General features: G+C 37.6%; 1 protein-coding gene across 1 annotated transcript in view; it reads right to left on the reverse strand.

The window, feature by feature from the left end:
• Positions 1 to 19,414, reverse strand: part of pitpnc1a (phosphatidylinositol transfer protein cytoplasmic 1a) — a 94,256-nt gene that overhangs the window by 24,717 nt on the left and 50,125 nt on the right. The window contains exons 2-4 of the mRNA XM_059347544.1: positions 14,558 to 14,706; positions 6,396 to 6,484; positions 1,803 to 1,810 (exon numbers count right to left, since the gene is read on the reverse strand). Of these exons, the coding sequence (XP_059203527.1) occupies positions 1,803 to 1,810; positions 6,396 to 6,484; positions 14,558 to 14,706 (246 nt within the window). The remainder of the gene's footprint in view (positions 1 to 1,802; positions 1,811 to 6,395; positions 6,485 to 14,557; positions 14,707 to 19,414) is intronic.

The raw sequence follows: 19,414 nt of genomic DNA on the forward strand, positions 1-19,414 counted from the left end.
CTATTTCAGTGTTAACTGGTAAAGATATGGGAAATGTACATGGTCACCAAAAAGTTGAAATAATTAATTTTTTAATTTTTGGACACAATTCTCTGTTAATTTTGGTTTTATTTTCATCGTGATATGTTTGGAAGAGATTGATTAATGAAGTCACGATAAGATATACACTTTATCTGTCAAGAATAAATGGTAAAAGAGGTAAAAAATAATATTTTATTCTAACATTATGGGCGACCGTGTATTATGATGACTAAATATTTAACAAAAAAATTGCTCCCAGACCAAGACCAAGAGCGATGGTAAAAACCTGTAATTGCAGAAATTTAAATGTAGAACGCAGCACTGATTGGCAGAAATATTTATCAACTTTAGCTCTCTGTATATCTTAGTGGTGCCACAATTCTCCAAATCCATGTTTCAATTAGACTTTTGATTTAAAATGTAGCAAATTAGCCCTCACTTTGCCCGTGAATAATTTCTTGTCCTTCACCTCCCAAACAGCAGTGTAATTAATGTTACACTTTCATCTCAGCAGCAAGGTTATTATAGTGAACGAAAACTAACAAAATAACGAAAACTAGAATTGCAAAAAACATTTTCGTTTACTGAAATAAAAATTAGAAAAAAAACTGGACTAAAACTAAAAACTAGAGTTTTTCAAAAAAACGATAACTAACAACTAACAAAATTAACTTAATCTAACTAAAATTATAGTGAAAATGCCTTTCGTCTTCAACTTTTTTTTACACACAAGAAGGGAATAATGTGTGTATTCCTGCTCGCAATGAAAATGCATGTTGTACATAATAAAACTATGACTGGTTTGTGCCGTAGCTCTAGTTTTCCCTTGTTGCCACTATGTTGGAGCTGTGTTTCTGCCCTCCAGGCTCCGAGCCAGTCTGGTGACTAAAAACCATGAATACACCAGTGTGCTGCTGCATACAGATGCTGCAGCTGGACATTTGTATGACCATGAATTCCTGCAGCAAACTGAATTTTCACACACAGTTTCCATCCTGTGGTGACAGCATTCAGTGCCACCTTTAACCCTTTATCGGGCAAATAACTATATTTGGTAACTTCAGTGGATATCAATGGGTCCCCATGTCTCTCTGTTTGGTCGTAGAACCACATGAATTTCTGTCAGCTAATCAGCAAAGATCAGGCACCATGACATCTGACCAATCAGTATGATAATAATATAATAATATTAACTTTATTGAGCTGGACCTGAAATGTAAAAATCTGCAAGAAACAGTCGTACAGAGTTATTCTTCAATTTCTTGTATGAGGAGAACTTGACTATGAAGGCGTATTAGGGCCAAGTATGAAAAAAAAAAATAGTACTATTTCGAGAAAAAAGTTGCAAATTTACTAGATTAAAGTGGCAAATCTACAAGAAAAAAAGTTGCAGATTTAAGAGATTTAAAGTAGCAAATCTGTGCGAAAAAAAGTCACAGATTTACGAGAAAAAAGTGGAAAAAAACTACTTTTTTCTTGCAGATTCACCACTTTAAATCTCATAAATCTGTGAATTTTTTCCTTGTAGATTCACCACTTAAATCACGTGAACTTTTTTCTCAAATTTTGGGCCCCTCGCCCGGGTCCGTATTTTTTTTACACATTCTGGCTGTATGTAATATCCTCCAATATTCTCTAGGGTTGAAATTTGGAATTTGCAAGTATTTCAATGAGTGCCCTATTAAGGGTTAACCTCTGCTGCACAGATTTACATGTCAGTTTTTGTGTTTTTTTGTATATGTGTGCATGTGCGTGGGTGCAGACACATTTAAGGTACTCACCGTGTACTCTGACCAGATTCCCAGCAGAAACCATCAGCGTAATGGACAGGAATGGGAGGGGTGTGACAGGTAGAAGAGAACAAAGGAATGAAGCCGTATGAGGGAGATAAGAAAAACTATTTAGTTCAAAATGGAAAAAGGACCATTAAGCCTCAGCAATAGCACTTCAGTCCAAGTGTAAGCACGTAACACAGTCTCATTTACAAAAAAATGTATTAGTCACATGTATCTGGAACACTGTGTTCACAGGAGAGCTGCAGGCTCCCAGTGCAGTGAAACATACAGGTACATCTTAAAAAATTAGAATATCATGAAAAAGTTCAATATTTTTTTGCAGAAAGTGAAACTCATACATTATATAGATTCATTACACATAAAGTGAAATATTTCAAGCCTGTTTTTCTTGTAATTTTGTGATTTTTTTTCTCGTAAATTTGAGGTTTTTTTCTCTTAAATTTGTCATTTTTTTCTTGTAAATTGGAATGTTTTTAATCATAAATTTGAGATTTCTTTTCTCGTAAATTTGTATTTTTTTCGCATGAATTTTTAGATTTTTTTAATTATAAATTTGTATTTTTTTGTCTTTTTTTTTTTTTTCTTGTAAATTTGAGTTTTTTCTCTTGAATTTGTGATTTTTTTCCTCATATGTCTTTTTCTCATAAATTTTTTATTTTTTTCTCATCATTTTGTATTTTTTTCTCTTAAATTTGTGATTTTTTTTGTAAATTTGATTTTTTTTAAAGTAAATTTGTTAGTTTTTTCTTGTAATTTTGATGATTCTGGCTTAGAGATAATGAAAACCCAGTTTTTTTTAGTTTTGTGTTTTCATTATCTCTAAGCCAGAATCATCAAAATTACAAGAAAAAGGCTTGAAATATTTCACTCTACGTGTAATGAATCTATATAATGTATGAGTTTCACTTTCTGAAATAACTGACAAAAAATATCAAACTTTTTCATGATATTCTAATGTTTTTTAGATGCACCTGTATTTGTTGTGGTGTTTTCAGCTAAAAGTCATCAAAGGTGGTTGACAGACATTCAAATGAAGCATTTCCCCATACACAGAATATTTAATCTGCCTTCAAAACAGCTGTCACATTCAAAACATACTGACTCCATCTTTGTGTCAACTTCATTCAACTCCCCTTCAAACCTGACAGATATTGAATCCTGACATTTCCAGGTTATTCAAAACATAACAACACATGACAATATAATTTGCCTTAACCCTCTGGAGTCCATCTATTTATTGAAAATACACATGTTTTATTTACAGTAATGACTTTATTTATATATGATATGTAGACAAGCTGAGAAAGACAGTTAAAGTGCATCATAGGAGCTTTCACAGTGTGCCATTTATGTTTCTAGACCATTTTTAAATTGAGAATTTTCTTTCTACAATTAAAACCATTACTATTTCTAATTTATATGCAAATAGACTGTTTTGCAGTTTTATTATTTATTATTTTTTCTGCTGTTTTTGTGTGTATAAATGGTAAAAAAAAAAAGAAAAGAAAAAAAAGGTACATTTCCATAGACACCTGTGTCTACTCAATAAAATTGAAGCAACAGATTGCACGCATTACTATTAATTAAATCTAACAAGTTGAGTTAATAACAACTTAACAGGAAGTGCCTGTCAATTAAAAACGGACTAATTCTATTGTGTTGGATTCATTCAAAATTCTCTCGATTTAGAATTAAATACATATCAAGATTATATTTTATGTGATCAAAATAAGTAGATTCAATATCAAAATCAAGAACGCATTTATATTTAATACATTTTATCAAATATATTAAGTAAAATTAAATGACTACAGAATAATCACTGTGAAAAAAGATAAACAATAGCTACTCAATAAAATTGAGGCAACAGATTGCACGCAATATTAATAATTCAATCTAACTACGTTACAAGTTCAGTTAAAGGAACACTCCACCGTTTTTTCATATTAAAACATGTTATTCGGTCAAGTAAGACGAGTTGATACAGACCTCTTGCGTCTCAATGCGTGCACTCAATCGCCCTGGCGCGCGGCGCCACTTGGCTAGCACTTAGCTTAGCCCAGTTCATTCATTAGGATCCAAACAGATGGACAGTTAGAAGCGAAGCGACCAAACTCCTCCACGTTTTCCCTATTTAAATACAGCTACACGAGTAGTTAAACGACCAAGTATGGCGACACAAAATAAAACGTGGCGCTTTTCTAAGCGGATAAAAAGCACTTCGGAATAGCACTTGGGAGCACTCGGCGCAGTAATATCATCACTCCTGAGGGGAGAAGATTTTTCAGGAGTGATGATATTACTGCGACTTTGTGTTGCCATACTTGGTCGTTTAACTACTCGTGTAGCTGTATTTAAATAGGGAAACGTGGAGGAGTTTGGTCGCTTCTAACTGTCCATCTGTTTGGATCCTAATGAATGAACTGGGCTAAGCTAAGTGCTAGCCAAGTGGCGCCGCGCGCCAGGGCGATTGAGTGCACGCATTGAGACGCAAGAGGTCTGTATCAACTCGTCTTACTTGACCGAATAACATGTTTTAATACGAAAAAACGGTGGAGTGTTCCTTTAATAACAACTTAACAGGAAGTGCATGTCAATTAAAAACTGACTAATTATATTGTCTCTCAAAATCAAGGACGCATTTATATTTAATGCATTTTATCAAATATATTAAGTAAAATGAAATGACTACAGAATCATTTATTACAGTGTGATGTCATTTTTTGACAGTTTAGTGAAAAACTGATGCATTGTCGGACACAAAAAAAAAAAAAAATCAAACCTCATATTGAGGGTTTAGCCTAACACTTCTCTGTTTATACGCTTATAAACACACAATGTTAATAAGCATCTTGTAAGGACTTACAAGGGCCTTATTACTTGTTAATTAATGGTTATTACAAGGACCTTAATATAAAGCGTTAAACCCAATCTTTTGTGTTTCCTGTTGTTTTTTCGTTTCCTGTGTTTTTGTAATTTCTTTGTGTTTTTATTGTGTGTTTTTTGTATTTTTAATGTGTTTTTTATGTGTGTTTTTTTGTATTTTTAATGCGTTTTTGGTGTGTTTTGAGTGTGTTTTTTGGTGTGTTTTGAGTGTGTTTGTGTGTGTTTTTGTGTGTGTTTTTGTGTGTGCTTTTGTGTGTGCTTTTGGTTCGTTTTTCATGTTTTATGTGTTTTACGTGTGTTTTTTGTCATTTTTTGGTGTGTTTTTGCGTTGATCCAGTAAGTCAAAATGAAAAAATAATCAGGTCATATATTTGACAGTTTAGTGAAAAACTGCTGCATTGTCAGACACAAACTAAAAAAAAATCAAACCTCACATTGAGGGTTTAGCCTCACACTTCTCTGTTTATCTTCCACTTAAACCTGCCTGTCCATCATTTCTACTCCCTCTCTCTCTTCTGCTCACTGTGGATTGTGTTGAACATAATATTGCTTCCATATCCCTTTGCCCTCCCAGTGATCCCACATAATGACTGCCAGCAGGTGAACACAGAGGGCTGCAGAAAATGATTTCTGTGTGTGTGTTCACGGCTCTAGTAAAAATGAGCAGAAAGCCATGCTATTACAGAGGAAGAGATGTTTATTTAAAGAGAAAGCGGTTGTCTAGTTTTTAAAAACAAACAAATAAAATAAACAGCTCGCACACTGCAGGGCTCCTATGCTCACTTATTTATTACGCCCCTTGTTTTATGGGTCGCTTTCGGCACATTCGCTTGTTTACTTATGATGCGTGTGCATACTCCATCGCACGCATAGTCGCAGAAGTAAACAATGTTAATATTTTAAACCGATCATAATGTTTGTTCTGAGATATGAAATAATCTATGCTGGGACAGAAGATGAATGGGCAGACAAAATCAACATATTATATAACATATTATGTTAAAATTCTGTGTAGTTGCTTTAATATTAATGTGTTTCATGACTGTGAAGTACTATAATTTAGTTTATAGCTAAAAAAGCATGGAGCCCTGCTGTCAGCTTTTCTTTTAAGTTTTGGCTTTTCCAGAAGTTTCCATGTCTAATTTAATGCATTAAGCCTTTTTTAGCAAAGGTAAAAAAAACACCTCGAAGTGTGTTAACATGATTTTACTTTTTTTGCAGAGATTTTTCTAATTTAGCTTTGTGCATTTAGCATTTGTAATGCAATCTTTTGTTTTTACTGTTTTTTTTGTTTTTTTGTAATTTCTTTGTGTTTTTATATGTGTTTTTGGTCATTTATGTGTGTTTTTTGTATTTTTGGTGTGTTTTTGGTGTCTTTAGAGTGTGTTTGTATGTATTTTTTGTAATTTTGTGTGTGTTTTTGGTTTGTTTATCATGTTTTATGTGTTTTGCGTGTGTTTTTTGTAGTTTTTTTGTGTTCAAAATGTTGATCAAGTAAGTCAAAATGAAAAAAAATCAGGTCATATAGGGGAGGTTGTGCTGAAAACAATGATACCAACACGTCATGGTAAAGATTTTTAAGTGGTTTATACAGACAGAATGAAAAGGAGTCAAAAACCGACAAAATAGCCCCAAACTCCAAAGGGTTAAGTAATGTGAATGCTTAGACTTCTTAAAGGATTAAGGCATTACCTGTGATGGTGTACGGGTAATAGTTCCAAGCCTTCTCCGTCACGTAGAAAATTTTCGGGACCACTGCTCTGGCCCAACTGGGCAGCTTGCTGAAACACAGAGAAAGGAGAGGGGATTGATTTTTAAACTGAAGAAGAAGAAGAATCCATCGATCCATCCATGCATTTTCTTCCACTTATCCGGGGCCGGGTCGCGGGGGCAGCAGGCTAAGCAGGGCATTCCAGACATCCCTCTCCCCAGCCACAACGTCCAGCTCCTCCTGGGGGACCCCGAGGCGTTCCCAGGCCAGGAGAGAGATATAATCCCTCCACCGTGTTCTGGGTCTTCCCCGGGGCCTCCTACCAGTTGGACGTGCCCGGAACACCTCTAACGGGAGGCGCCCGGGAGGCATCCTTACCAGATGCCCAAACCACCTCAGCTGGCTCCTTTCGACGCGAAGGAGCAGCGACTCTACTCCGAGCTCCCTCCGGATGTCTGAGCTCCTCACCCTATCTCTAAGGCGGAGCCCAGCCACCCTACGGAGGAAGCTCATTTTAGTCACTTGTATCCGCGATCTTGCTCTTTCTGTCACTACCCAAAGTTCGTGACCATAGGTGAGGGTTGGAACGTAGATGGACCGGTAAATCGAGAGCTTTGCCTTCCGGCTCAGCTCCTTCTTCACCACGACGGTCCGGTACAACGTCCGCATCACTGCTGACACTGCCCCAAACCGCCTGTGCATCTCACGCTCCGTTCTACCCTCACTCGTGAACAAGACCCCGAGATACTTGAACTCCATCGCTTGGGGCAGTACCTCTCCCCACCCAGTGGGGGCAGTCCACCGTTTTCCGGCAGAGAAACCATGGCCTCAGACTTGGAGGTGCCGACTCTCATCCCAACCGATTCGCACTTGGCTGCAAACCGCCCCAACGAGTGCTGGAGGTCCCGGCTTGATGAAGCCAAAAGAACCCCATCATCTGCAAAAAGCAGAGATGCAATTCTAAGGTCACCAAACCGGATCCCTTCCTCCCCCCGGCTGCGCCTTAAGATCCTGTCCATGAAAACCACAAACAGAATCGGAGACAAGGGGCAACCCTGGCGGAGGCCAACACCCACCGGAACGTGTTTGACGTTGTGCCGAGTATGCGGATACAGCTCTCACTTTGGTTATATAGGGACCGGTTAGCTCGTAGCAATGAGCCTGGTACCCCATACTCCCGCAGTACCCCCCACAAGACTCCCCAAGGGACACGGTCGTAGGCCTTCTAGTCCACAAAACACATGTAGACTGGATGGGCAAACTCCCATGACCCCTCCAGAAGTCTCGCAAGCGTAAAGAGCTGGTCCGTTGTTGAAGAAGAATAAAAAGAAGGAAAACAGAAAAGTTAGAGGACTGATGGGAATATATCTTGTGTGCTGAACAGCCTCTTAAAGTTGCTCCACTTGTTTCCTTGGACCTATAACCCAGAAAAAAGGCAATGACAAGCATCCAGCTGTGTGGAGCCGTAATGGAGGCCGTACAAGGCAGCTACGATGGCCTCTGGGGAAGTTGATTACACTGATTACACGCTCCATCCTGCAGTGGAGTTTCACCGTGATAGATACAGAGAGGGACCAGAGGGCGGAAAGTACAGAGAACCAGCTATTACTCAGTGAAAACTGATTCTAAATGTTGCAGCAAAGTGGCCAAGCGTTTTATTGAGGGTCTAATCAAAATGCAAACCATTACTGGGGAAGGGGAATAACAGGGGCCGAGCCGTGCTTAAGCTGGACGGAGATTGCAGAGCCAAAGGTTTTTGAGAAATGTGTGAATTCACAGTTGAAATGAGCTGATTTCTTTTGAAACGTTGAACAAGTTTCAGACTGAAATATCAACCAATCAAGCGGGGCAAAAACACTTTGAAGTGTATTAGGTAACGCTTTATAATAAGGTCCTTAATAACCATTAATTAACAAGTAATAAGGCATTGTTCTCGCTTTAGATCCGGTAGTTGCAAAAAGCATAGTTAACTTATAGTTAACTTATAATAGATGAGCAATAAAGTATATTTTAATATCAATAAGCAAACAAAATAAGATTAATAAAGGCATGGCAAAGACATAATGGGTGGGTCATGGGTGTTTGTAGTGCCATTATTAACACTTATATAAGCTTATAAACACACAATAATGTTAATAAGCATATTGTAAGGACTTACAAGGGCCTTATTACTTGGTAATTGATGGTTATTACAAGGACCTTAATATAAAGCGTTAAACCCAATCTTTTGTGTTTTCTGTTGTTTTTTCGTTTCCTGCGTTTTTTGTAATTTCTTTGTGTTTTTATGTGTGTTTTTTGTATTTTTAATGTGTTTTTGGTGTGTTTTGAGTGTGTTTTTTGGTATGTTTTGAGTTTGTTTGTGTGTTTTTGTAATTTTGTGTGTGTTTGGTTTGTTTTTCATGTTTTATGCGTTTTACGTGTGTTTTTTGTCACTTTTTTGTGTTTTTTTGTGTTGATCCAGTAAGTCAAAATGAAAAAATAATCAGGTCATATAGGTTGCAGCGAAGTAGCCAAGCATTTTATTGAGGGTCTAATCAAAATGCAAACCATTACTGGGGAAGGGGAACAACAGGGGGGAAGAGACGGAGATTGCAGAGCCAAAGGTTTGAGAAATGTGTGAATTCACAGTTGAAATGAGCTGATTTCTTTTGAAACTTTGAACAAGTTCCAGACTGAAATATCAACCAATCAAGCGGGGCAAATAGCACCATAATTACAAAACAAAGCCATGATTAAGCTGTACCAAATTTCCCTTTCAGGATAATTCTCTTTTAAGCCAGCCATTGATTATTTTAGCTCCCACATCATCACCCTGTTTCCTTCTGTAACTGAATGTGGAGATTATACCGAGAGTCAGTAGGACCGCTGGGACACGAGACCCTCTGCTCTCTCTCCAGTGGACTGTCAAACAGCCAGGGGAGTGACACAGCAGAGTGAGAGTCACATTTCCTCACACTTCCTTAACTCCACACACACACACACACACATTCTTGTACTTCTATCTTTGTGAGGACCCTCTTTGGAATAGTGAATTCCCTGCCAAGGTTATAATAGTTTTGTATTTTTCATTAGTTTTAGTTTTAATTTCATTGTGATTGTTTTTTTTTTTTTCAAATTAAGTTAGTTTTAATGAGTTTTTAGAGTGAGTTTTGCTAGTTTTAGTTTATTTTTTTGAAAAGCTTTAGTTTTATTGTTAGTTTTCGTTTTTTTTGTAATGGGGTATTTGTTGGGTGGGAGATTAAAAGAGGTCACAGTAAATTTTTGCCTTTATTTCCTTTGTCTTATCCATCTTCATTATGTATGAAAAAAGTTGACAAAGACGAAAACGAAGGACATTTTCACTATAATTTTAGTTAGTTTTGTAACCACACAATACAGTTTCAGTTAATTATCATTATCATGTAACCTTTAACCCTTAAAACAAAGTCTGAAATCTCAAAAAAGCCTTTAAAGAAGTGAGGACCGGCCGAAATGTCACACACACACACACACACTCTTGTACTTCTATCTTTGTGAGGACCCTCATTGTAACAGTGAATTCCCTTGCAAGGTTATAATAGTTTTGGATTTTTCATTATTTTTGGTTTTAATTTAGTTGTGAATTTCAGTTTTCAAATTCAGTTAGTTTTAATAAGTATTTAGAGTGAGTTTGCAAGTTTTAGTTAGTTTTTATTCGTTTTAGTTTTAGTTTTTAGTTTAGTTTTAGTTTTTTCGTAATGGGGTATTTGTTGGGTGGGAGATTAAAAGAGGTCACAGTAAATTTGGCCTTTATTTCCTTTGTCTGATGCATCTTCATCATGTATGAAAAAAGTTGACAAAGATGAAAACGAAGGACATTTTCACTATAATTTTAGTGAAACTGTCGTTGTTATTTCAGTTAACGAAAATGTTTTTTTCAATTCTAGTTTTTCTTATTTCGTTTAGTTTTCGTTAACCATAATAGCCTTGATCCCGAACAAAAAAGCCTTTAAAGAAGTGAGGACCGGCCGAAATGTCCTCACTTTGCAAAAATGTCCTCACTCTGTTGGCTAAAAACGTGTTCCGGTCCTCACTATGTAGGAAGTACAAGAACACACACACACACACACACACACAGCAGCCATAACGTGCTAACAGGTGGTTTGTGGGTGGAGAGAGGCAGGCGCGGCGTCCGACAGTGACTGCTCAAATTATCCATCACTTACACTGACCTCATCTCTCACTGCCCACACACACACACACACACACACACACACACACACACACACACACACACACACACACACACACACACACACACACACACACACACACACACACACACACACACACACACACACACACACACACACACACACACACAGTGGCACTAAACCTTCCTGTTCTCAGAGTTTGTCAATGACACTTCACATTTCCCAAAGGCCCACTTAAATGTCACTTCTGTCCACAGAACCTTCCCCTCTCTGCCTTTCACTTCACTATTCTCCATGTGGCTCGTTTTTTCCCATCTCTGTCTCGTTGTCATACTTTTGGGAGTGAGTGGCGTTGTGCGACAGTAAATAATTCTGATCGATGGACTTCATCTTATCAGTCATATCGTGCACTGTTCTTCAGTTTGAGCATTAAAGAACTATAGATGAGTGGAGCGAATGGAGCCGGAGCACTGAAGGGGACATTCCCATATGAACAGGTTACATTATTGGTATTTAGCACCTACAATGACCAAATAGATGAAGATAAACAGATAAAAACCTACTTTATGTTATAGTTTCCTGTTATGATTTAACACTACGTCCCAATGCATTGCTAATATCTCCTGCTTCAGGCTTTTCCCATTAAATGTGTGTTAGGTTTGAGTCTGGCTCTGAGCCCTTTCCTGCATGTTTTCCCCTCTTTATCCTCCTTTCACCCTGTTTCTCAGACCCTATCGAATAAAGCTGTAAAATAGCCCTAAGCGTTACATGAATGAAAAGTGATGTGTTGTCCATCGTAGATAAGTGTAATTGTAAAACAGGGACGCAGCTTATTATGATCAGGCGGCAACCTCCGGGTCTGAGCAGGGAGGCAAACCAGGAGGTGCCTTAAGCTGCATTCTACCAAAAATCCCAGCAGGGGGCGCTAAGTGTGGCTGCAAAAAACATTTCTGTCCATTCATTTCAATGCAAAATGAGAAAACTTCTCACTTGATTTATTACCTCAGAAATTTTTTTTAGGACAACACTATGGTCTCAATGGCTAGTAAAAAAATCTTCTTCAAGACAATTTGATGTTAATCGTGTAAATAATGGCCTCATTTAGAAGAAAATAGAAGATAAAGAATCATATGATTTGGGGCGGGGCTACCTTTGATTGACAGGTCACTAACAAGGCGAGCTGTGATCAGGAGAGAAGCAGAACAATCCGTATCCACGGAAACGTGTCAATAAATATATATATATATAGCGTTATATAGATTTAAAAAAAAGGACGTTTAGCGGTTTGGTCTCATAACTTTGACCCTTTCACTGTATTTTCACTTAATGACAGTTTATTTGAACGTTTTGTTCAGTAAAAATGTCTTGTTCGTTTGGTTGGACTAACAGACACTCCAAGGAGTCGCTGGTCATTTTTCTGAGTTACGTATCATACATATCATGTTGTTTTTGTTTTTTGCTAGCCAAAATGAACATCCCAGTTAATGCTAACATGAATTAGCAGCGACTTCTCCTAAATCCTAAAAAGTCCTGTCTTGTTTGGTAAACTTACTGTATGAAACAGGCTCCTGGTAACACACCACTAACAGTGATCTCAGTGATAACAATTTCTCAACAATCTCACCAAAAGCTGTGCATTATTAGATGTTATGGCAGGGCTGTTGTACGTGACTGCATTAGATTGTTCAGGTGTATCTGACAAATCCATGTTCCTTCTCATCTCTTGCAATCTGATTTCATAAGGGAAATCAATAAGGTGCTGAACCAGGCTTTCACCTGGATTCACCTCATCAGTGTAGTCAATGAAAGGTCAAAATGTCTGGAATATCATGAACAAATAGACATGTTGTTTTTGTGCTGTAATGCTGAACAGCAAATGCAATGCAGGTATGTGACAAGGGGTCGCAGTCAGGGCAAATTAAAAAATAAGAGTGAGGAGGAGACCACACTCCAGCCTGCACACAGCAGCTAATTCAATTGTAATCAACATAACAGAAAATCAAATACGCAATTTCACGCTTATCAAGTCCAACAAAGCGCAGGAAAATAGGCTCGGAGAGAGATGAAAAGAGACACGTAACTGAACCGTTCCACTCCTGAAACACAACAGCAATGCTCGGCCTGTGTAGCCTTATGATGTCTGAAATTAGGTTGTTATGATGCTCATGTCCTTTATGTTTGAAATCATAAACTAAAAGAAGATTAGACCCCTATTTTTTGGCTAAGTGAGAAATTAGAGCCAATTTTTTCAAACCTGTAAACCTGTACTTGTCCAGTATTGAGCAGGAGCCGACAGCAGCAAAACAGGCTCCAATGTAAAGTTTTTTCAATTGACAGGTTCATTTTTATATTATAGGTACATCTCAAAAAATTTGAATATCATGAAAAAGTTCAATATTTCATTTCAGAAAGTGAAATCACCACTGACTGTGGACTCACATATTCAACTTCTTCACAATATTCTAATTTTCTGAGACGCTGAGTTTTGTATTTTCATTATCTCTAAGCCATAATCATCAAAATTACAAGAAAAACAGGCTTGAAATATTTCACTCTACGTGCAATGAATGAATTTAATATACGAGTTTCACTTTCTGAAATAATTGACAAAGAATATTGAACTTTTTCACAATATTCTAATTTTTTGAGATGTACCTGTATACGTGTCTGACAGCATTTTGGAAATATGGAGAAGTCTTGTTCTGAAATGAGGCGAGAGGTGACTTTTTGCTTTAAGATAACGGTGGAAATGTGCGGAGAGAGAGTACAGAAAGTGCAGCTTATTTAAAAGATTTTGAATGAAAAAAAAATTGTTTGCGTTTGCACAGCCAAAGAAATTTCAGTAAATGTCAGTAAATATGGAAGGATGGCAGGATAACGCCCAAAACAAGGCCAGTAGTGGGTGCAACATATGAACTGATTGATAGTACTGGACTAATTTAGATACTTAGACACAAAAAAGGGGAGATAGGGTCCAAGTTGAGAAGGTTCTCCTTTAACATCAAGGACTGTGATGAAATAGTCAGTGACAGCTATGCTGTGAAAAAAATGTCATCATCTTCTCTTTATCAAATCGTTCCTGACAGCTTTATCAGCAGCTGCCTAATGAACGGCGACCTGCAATAGATTATTAATGCAAGATGAAATATTAGAAGAATGTAAAGTCTGCAGCAAGATATGTAGGTTTTGACGTTTCTCTGAAGCTAGACAATCAAAGACAGGGATTGTTTTATAACAGGGGTCTCAAACTCAAGTTACCTCGGGGCCACTGGAGACAGTATCAAAATGACCAAAAAAGAGACAAAATTACTAAAAAAACGACACAAAATTACAAAAAAGACACAAAATGACTGAAAAAACACAAAATTACTTAAAGAGACACAGAATGACAAAAAATACACAAAATGACCCAAAAAGATACAAAATGACTGAAAAAAGACACAGAATTACCAAAAAAGACACAAAATAATTTTAAAAATACACAAAATTACTGAAAAAGACACAAAATTATTTTTAAAAAATACACAAAATGACCCAAAAAATACACAAAATTATTTATAAGACACAAAATGACCAAAAAAGACACAAAATTACAAAAAAACACACAACATTACCAAAAAAGACACAGAATTACCAAAAAAGACACAAAATGACAGAAAAAAACTAAATTACTTAAAAAAACACCCTAAATGACCAAAAAAAAGGACACAAAATGACACAAAAAAAGAACAAAATTACCAAAAAGAAGTAATTAAAGGGACCTTCCACATACAACACGGTAAAGTGCCATTTATATAAAACTCACATTGAACTTTCATATCAAGGTGGGGGCCACAAAATATCGTCACGAGGGCCACAATTGGCCCGCGGGCTGCGAGTTTTAGACCCCTGTTTTATAGAGAACACACATTTATACACATTGTAAACAGTTGATTTAATCAAGCTGAACACAGGGCAAGGGGAAGACTCACTTGTTGAGGTAGATGCGTTTCTCTGTGAACTGTCCTGATCCGTGCTCGGGGTCCTCGTACGGCTCGTTCTGGACCACCTCCACCCCCTCCCCACGCTCACTCTGCTCATTACTGTGTTTACTGATCATGTACAGCTGGCCGATCCGGTACTGAAACACAGACAGGACACAAACAAACAGAGGAGCTTAATATTACATTTATTGTTTTATGAAATCTAGGCAGTGAGGCAGTTAAGGAACTATATACTGCCCTATAAAGTCTAACTGCAGTAACTAGAGAAAAACAGAGAAAAACAGTTTTAAAGTTTTTAAAAATGTTTTTTAACTGGCCAGACAAATTGGTTATAGGTAGGTAAGTGATATGACACTTATTTCTACATGTATTGATGATGTAATTTTTATGCTCAAAAATCATGACGATTTATTTGACCTTTGAACCCAAAAACGTAGTTACTGCATTGCTGTAAAAGGTTATAATATTAATACAAAAACAGAATGCAGTAACAACAATGTTGTTGTCTTCTTTCAGCTTTTATATTTTGTTTTCAATGAATAAACATTTTCAAATTGATTTTGTTTGAAGTGTATTTAAGTGTCTCTATTCAAAGATGTGCATATTTTAGACTTATTTATATATATATATTATATATATTAATATAATTTAATCTCACTTTTTTTTTTACTTATCACTATCCAGATAATACTTCTTAGACAATACTTAGATAATATTTCCTTTCAAATAAATTTATAATTTCTATTATTTTTATGTTTAAATTAGTATATACATCCAAAGGAAACCATGGTAAGTGTAGTTACTGCTTGGTTTTGAGTTTGATTTTGTGGTTTTTATATAATTATTTCTCAGAAATAAAGCAAAATTGAAATCTAAAATGTTGTCACAAGATAAAACAGACATCAAGGAGTTCATTTGTAGTTAAAACTCAATTATTATTATTATTTTTTAACCAAAATTGTAGTTACTGCAGTTAGACTTTGTAGGGCAGTATAGTTATGCACCTGAAGAACATTTGTGATGAGGCGACTTTGAATGGAAACAACATGCTTGAAGTCAACAACTGACTCAACAGTATAGTTTTATATAGCAGCCATAAAAATAAACACAGAAGGGAAAATACCAGGATTACTGCTATCACTGCATGGGTCTGACACCTGGGGACAGTCGCCGTAGTGACAGAAAGCTGGGGTATTATAAGCTGTCGGCGGCATTGTGACAAAGACCTCACACAGGGTCAGGACCCAACGGGACAACAATAGTAACAGAGGCGGCAGCAGCCAGCGAGGTGACCCTAAACCAAGTCCCGTCAGTCAACACCCTCATCTCTCACTCAGCACTGACTGACCCAGGGGTGGACTCAGGTGGGGGGCGACTCTATGGTTGTAAAATCGGGCTAAACTGCCCTCTAGAGTGGTAAAAATAAGAGGAAGTGCCTTATTGGCTGCCCTTTACACGTGCAAAAACTGATTGGGTGCCCTCTAGGGTGCCCCTTCATATAATAAATTATGATGTTGTGCCCTCTAGAGCAGTGGTTCCCAACCTTTTTCTTGAGGGACCCACATTTTTACCATTGTAAACTTCGGCAATTCCCCATTGTCCATTGCTTCTATGAAGCCAAACTCAATGTAACTTTCATGGTACCCTCTCTTTTTCTTTTTGAGATATTCAGCATTTTCGTCTCCCTGACGCTTCGCCATTTTTCCATTAGCTCTGTGTTTCTGTTGTTAGGTGAGGTTACCGCTAGGTGAGGTTACCGCTAGGTGAGGTTACCGTTAGGTGAGGTTACCGCTAGGTGAGGTTACCGCTACTTGAGGTTACCGCTAGGTGAGGTTACCGCTAGGTGAGGTTACCACTAGTTGAGGTTACTGTTAGGTGACGTTACCACTAGTTGAGGTTACCGCTAGGTGAGGTTACCATTAGGTGAGGTTACCACTAGTTGAGGTTACTGCTAGGTGAGGTTACCACTAGGTGAGGTTACCGCTAGGTGAGGTTACCGCTAGGTGAGGTTACCGCTAGTTGAGGTTACCGCTAGTTGAGGTTACCGCTAGGTGAGGTTACCGCTAGGTGAGGTTACCGCTAGTTGAGGTTACCGCTAGGGGAGGTTACCTGTGTTTACTGCAGGAGGGATGTTACACACGCCCTTATTCTCGCGATATAGCCTTTATTTTTAAACTTTTCTATAGTGATTTTTTTATGTAAATAAATGAATAAACGTTTAATGTAGCCCTTATTTAGTTGTTTTTGTCCCACTAATGAATTAAATGCCGACTCGTCTATATTTAACACATTAGATTTATTACACCCCTTAAAATCAAGAGGGCTTCGCGACCCCCCGGGTGGGAATCACTCTAGGGTGCCCATTCATATAATAAATTATGATGATGTGCCCTCTAGTGCAAAAAAAAATTATAGTGTGCATTAATGAGTGCCCTTCTGGTGCCATGGTTCCTCTCTTTGGTAGCCGACGAACGGGGAATGCGAAAGAGGCGTTGCTTTCATGTGAAGCCGCTATGACAAACAGCTACATCGAGTGGTACTAAAATCCGCAATGGATAAGGAAGCAAAAAGCTGATTAATAGTACGCCTGTACCCGCAGTCAAGTCAAGTCAATTTTATTTATATAGACCAAAATCACAAGTCACATATTTGCCTCAAAGGGCTTTACAGACCCTCTGTCCTTAGACCCTCACATCGGCCAGGGAAAAACTCCTCAAAAAACCCATTAAACAGGGGAAAAAGAAAAAGAAACCTGTGTAGAAACGCACAATTAAATGCCAAGTTGGAAAACACGATAAAGTGCCTTTGCAATAAAGAGAAAAAGAATCCCAGTGAAGAAAATTATCTGCAGTGATTACAAAAATGTCACAGTAGGATACCAATAAAGATTCAGTATCACCCAACTGTGGAAAATGTTATGTGAGGTGTTTGCTCTCATTTAGCTCTCAAAGTGCACAAGATTGATGCATTTTACTTGAAAATGTACACATTTTATCCCGGGGGGGCATGCCCCCGGATCCCCCTAGATGGTTTGGTTCTATGGTTTTAATTGTCAGTACCATATCATTAATTACTTTGATCTGGATCTCCTTTTAACTTAATGCTAATTGTGATCAAGAATGACGACTATTTCATCTAGAGATGTTCAGATACCATTTTTCCCCTCCTGATACCGATTCCGATACTTGTGCTGTGGGTATCGGCCGATACCAGTATGTTATTAAAAAAATATCATACTACACCTGCATGACTGATATGATTATCATTGTGGTAACCTGGCTCAGGTTAAACCCGTTGTCAAACATGAATAAATACAGCAAATTCAAGCCATTTATTTTTAAATGAAACAGTATACAAAACAGTAGTGCAACGGCAACTTAAATAAATAAATTTAGGAATATATTTAAATTAAAGTGCAGCCACAATATAAGCTTAACAGAGCGAACCAGTAAGTAGATTACTAATTTAATAAATTAAGTGGTATCGGATCGGTGCCTGGACTCCAGTACTCGCCAATACCGATGCCAGCATTTTTGGCAGTATCGGAGCAATTTCCGATACTGATATCGGAATCGGAACAACTCTAATTTCATCACACATGATGCCGATGACGTTGGTGGGGCCCTTTTTATTTTTCCGCCCTTCAAACAGTGCGAGTCCGCCACTGGACTGACCCACTTGGCCCAATGACAGTGTCACTTTTGGTCGCCTTGACAGGCTGGATTGGGTCGTCACACTGCAACTATTTTCCATACATTTGGAGTGAGAGTGCTCCAGGACGGAGATTTCCGACTGCTTGTATGCCTATTTCCGAGCCGGGGGGAAATTGATACAGCCCTGTTGGTGACTTATGCCACTGTGCAGGAATGCCAAGGGGTCATGTAGGACTCAACTGCCACACACAGACAGAGCTCCAACCAAGGATAGCTGTGTTAAGCTAACGGAAAAAAAAAAAAAAAAAAAAAAAAAAAAGGACAAGGACCGCCTGGGATGTTGACTTGTGACTCTACATTCAGCCACAAAAAGCACGGAATGGAGAGAAGAGAAATTGGATAGTGTAGTGGAAAAAAAAAAGTAGAGCCAATGTGTACCAGTAAACAAGCTCAAGGTGTAACTTCTTACATCACAATGCCAGATTTTTCCATCTGCCGACTATGAGAGAAAAGGCAAAGGGCTGAGACGGAGTATTCCCAGCTGGAATGTTGATGGCCGTGTGTTTCTGACTCAACAGCTGCTGGAGTCGGGCATAATTTTTCCGCTGCAATGACACAGTTACAGGCCAAAGCACAGTGAGAGTGAAACTGTCAGGTTGATTTGTGCATACAGTACAACAACAGGGAATGAAAAGGGGTTTCATATTAAAGCTGCAGTAATTAATGCCGATATTACTAATGGATCAAGTGATTGCCTTTATGCATAAGGGGGGAAAATCCTCAGAGCCTTTAGTTCAGGGGTCTCAAACGGAAATTACCTGGGGGCCGCTGGAGGCAGTGTCAAAATGACCAAAAAAAGAGACAAAATTATTTAAAAAAAGACACAAAATTACAAAAAAAAAGATACAAAATGACCAAAAAAAGACACAAAATTACAAAAAAAAAAGATACAGAATGAGCAAAAACACACAGAATGACCAATAAAGACACAAAATGACAAAAAAAGACACAAAATGACCAAAAAAAAGACACAAAATTACAGATTTATTAAAAAAAGATACAAAATGACCAAAAAAAGACACAAAATGACAAAAAAAGACACAAAATGACAAAAAAAGACACAAAATGACCAAAAAAAGACACAAAATTACTAAAGAAAAGATACAGAATGACCAAAAAAAGACACTAAATT

The sequence above is a fragment of the Centropristis striata genome, chromosome 13, assembly GCF_030273125.1.
Source record: "Centropristis striata isolate RG_2023a ecotype Rhode Island chromosome 13, C.striata_1.0, whole genome shotgun sequence".
Taxonomy (NCBI): Eukaryota; Metazoa; Chordata; class Actinopteri; order Perciformes; family Serranidae; genus Centropristis; species Centropristis striata.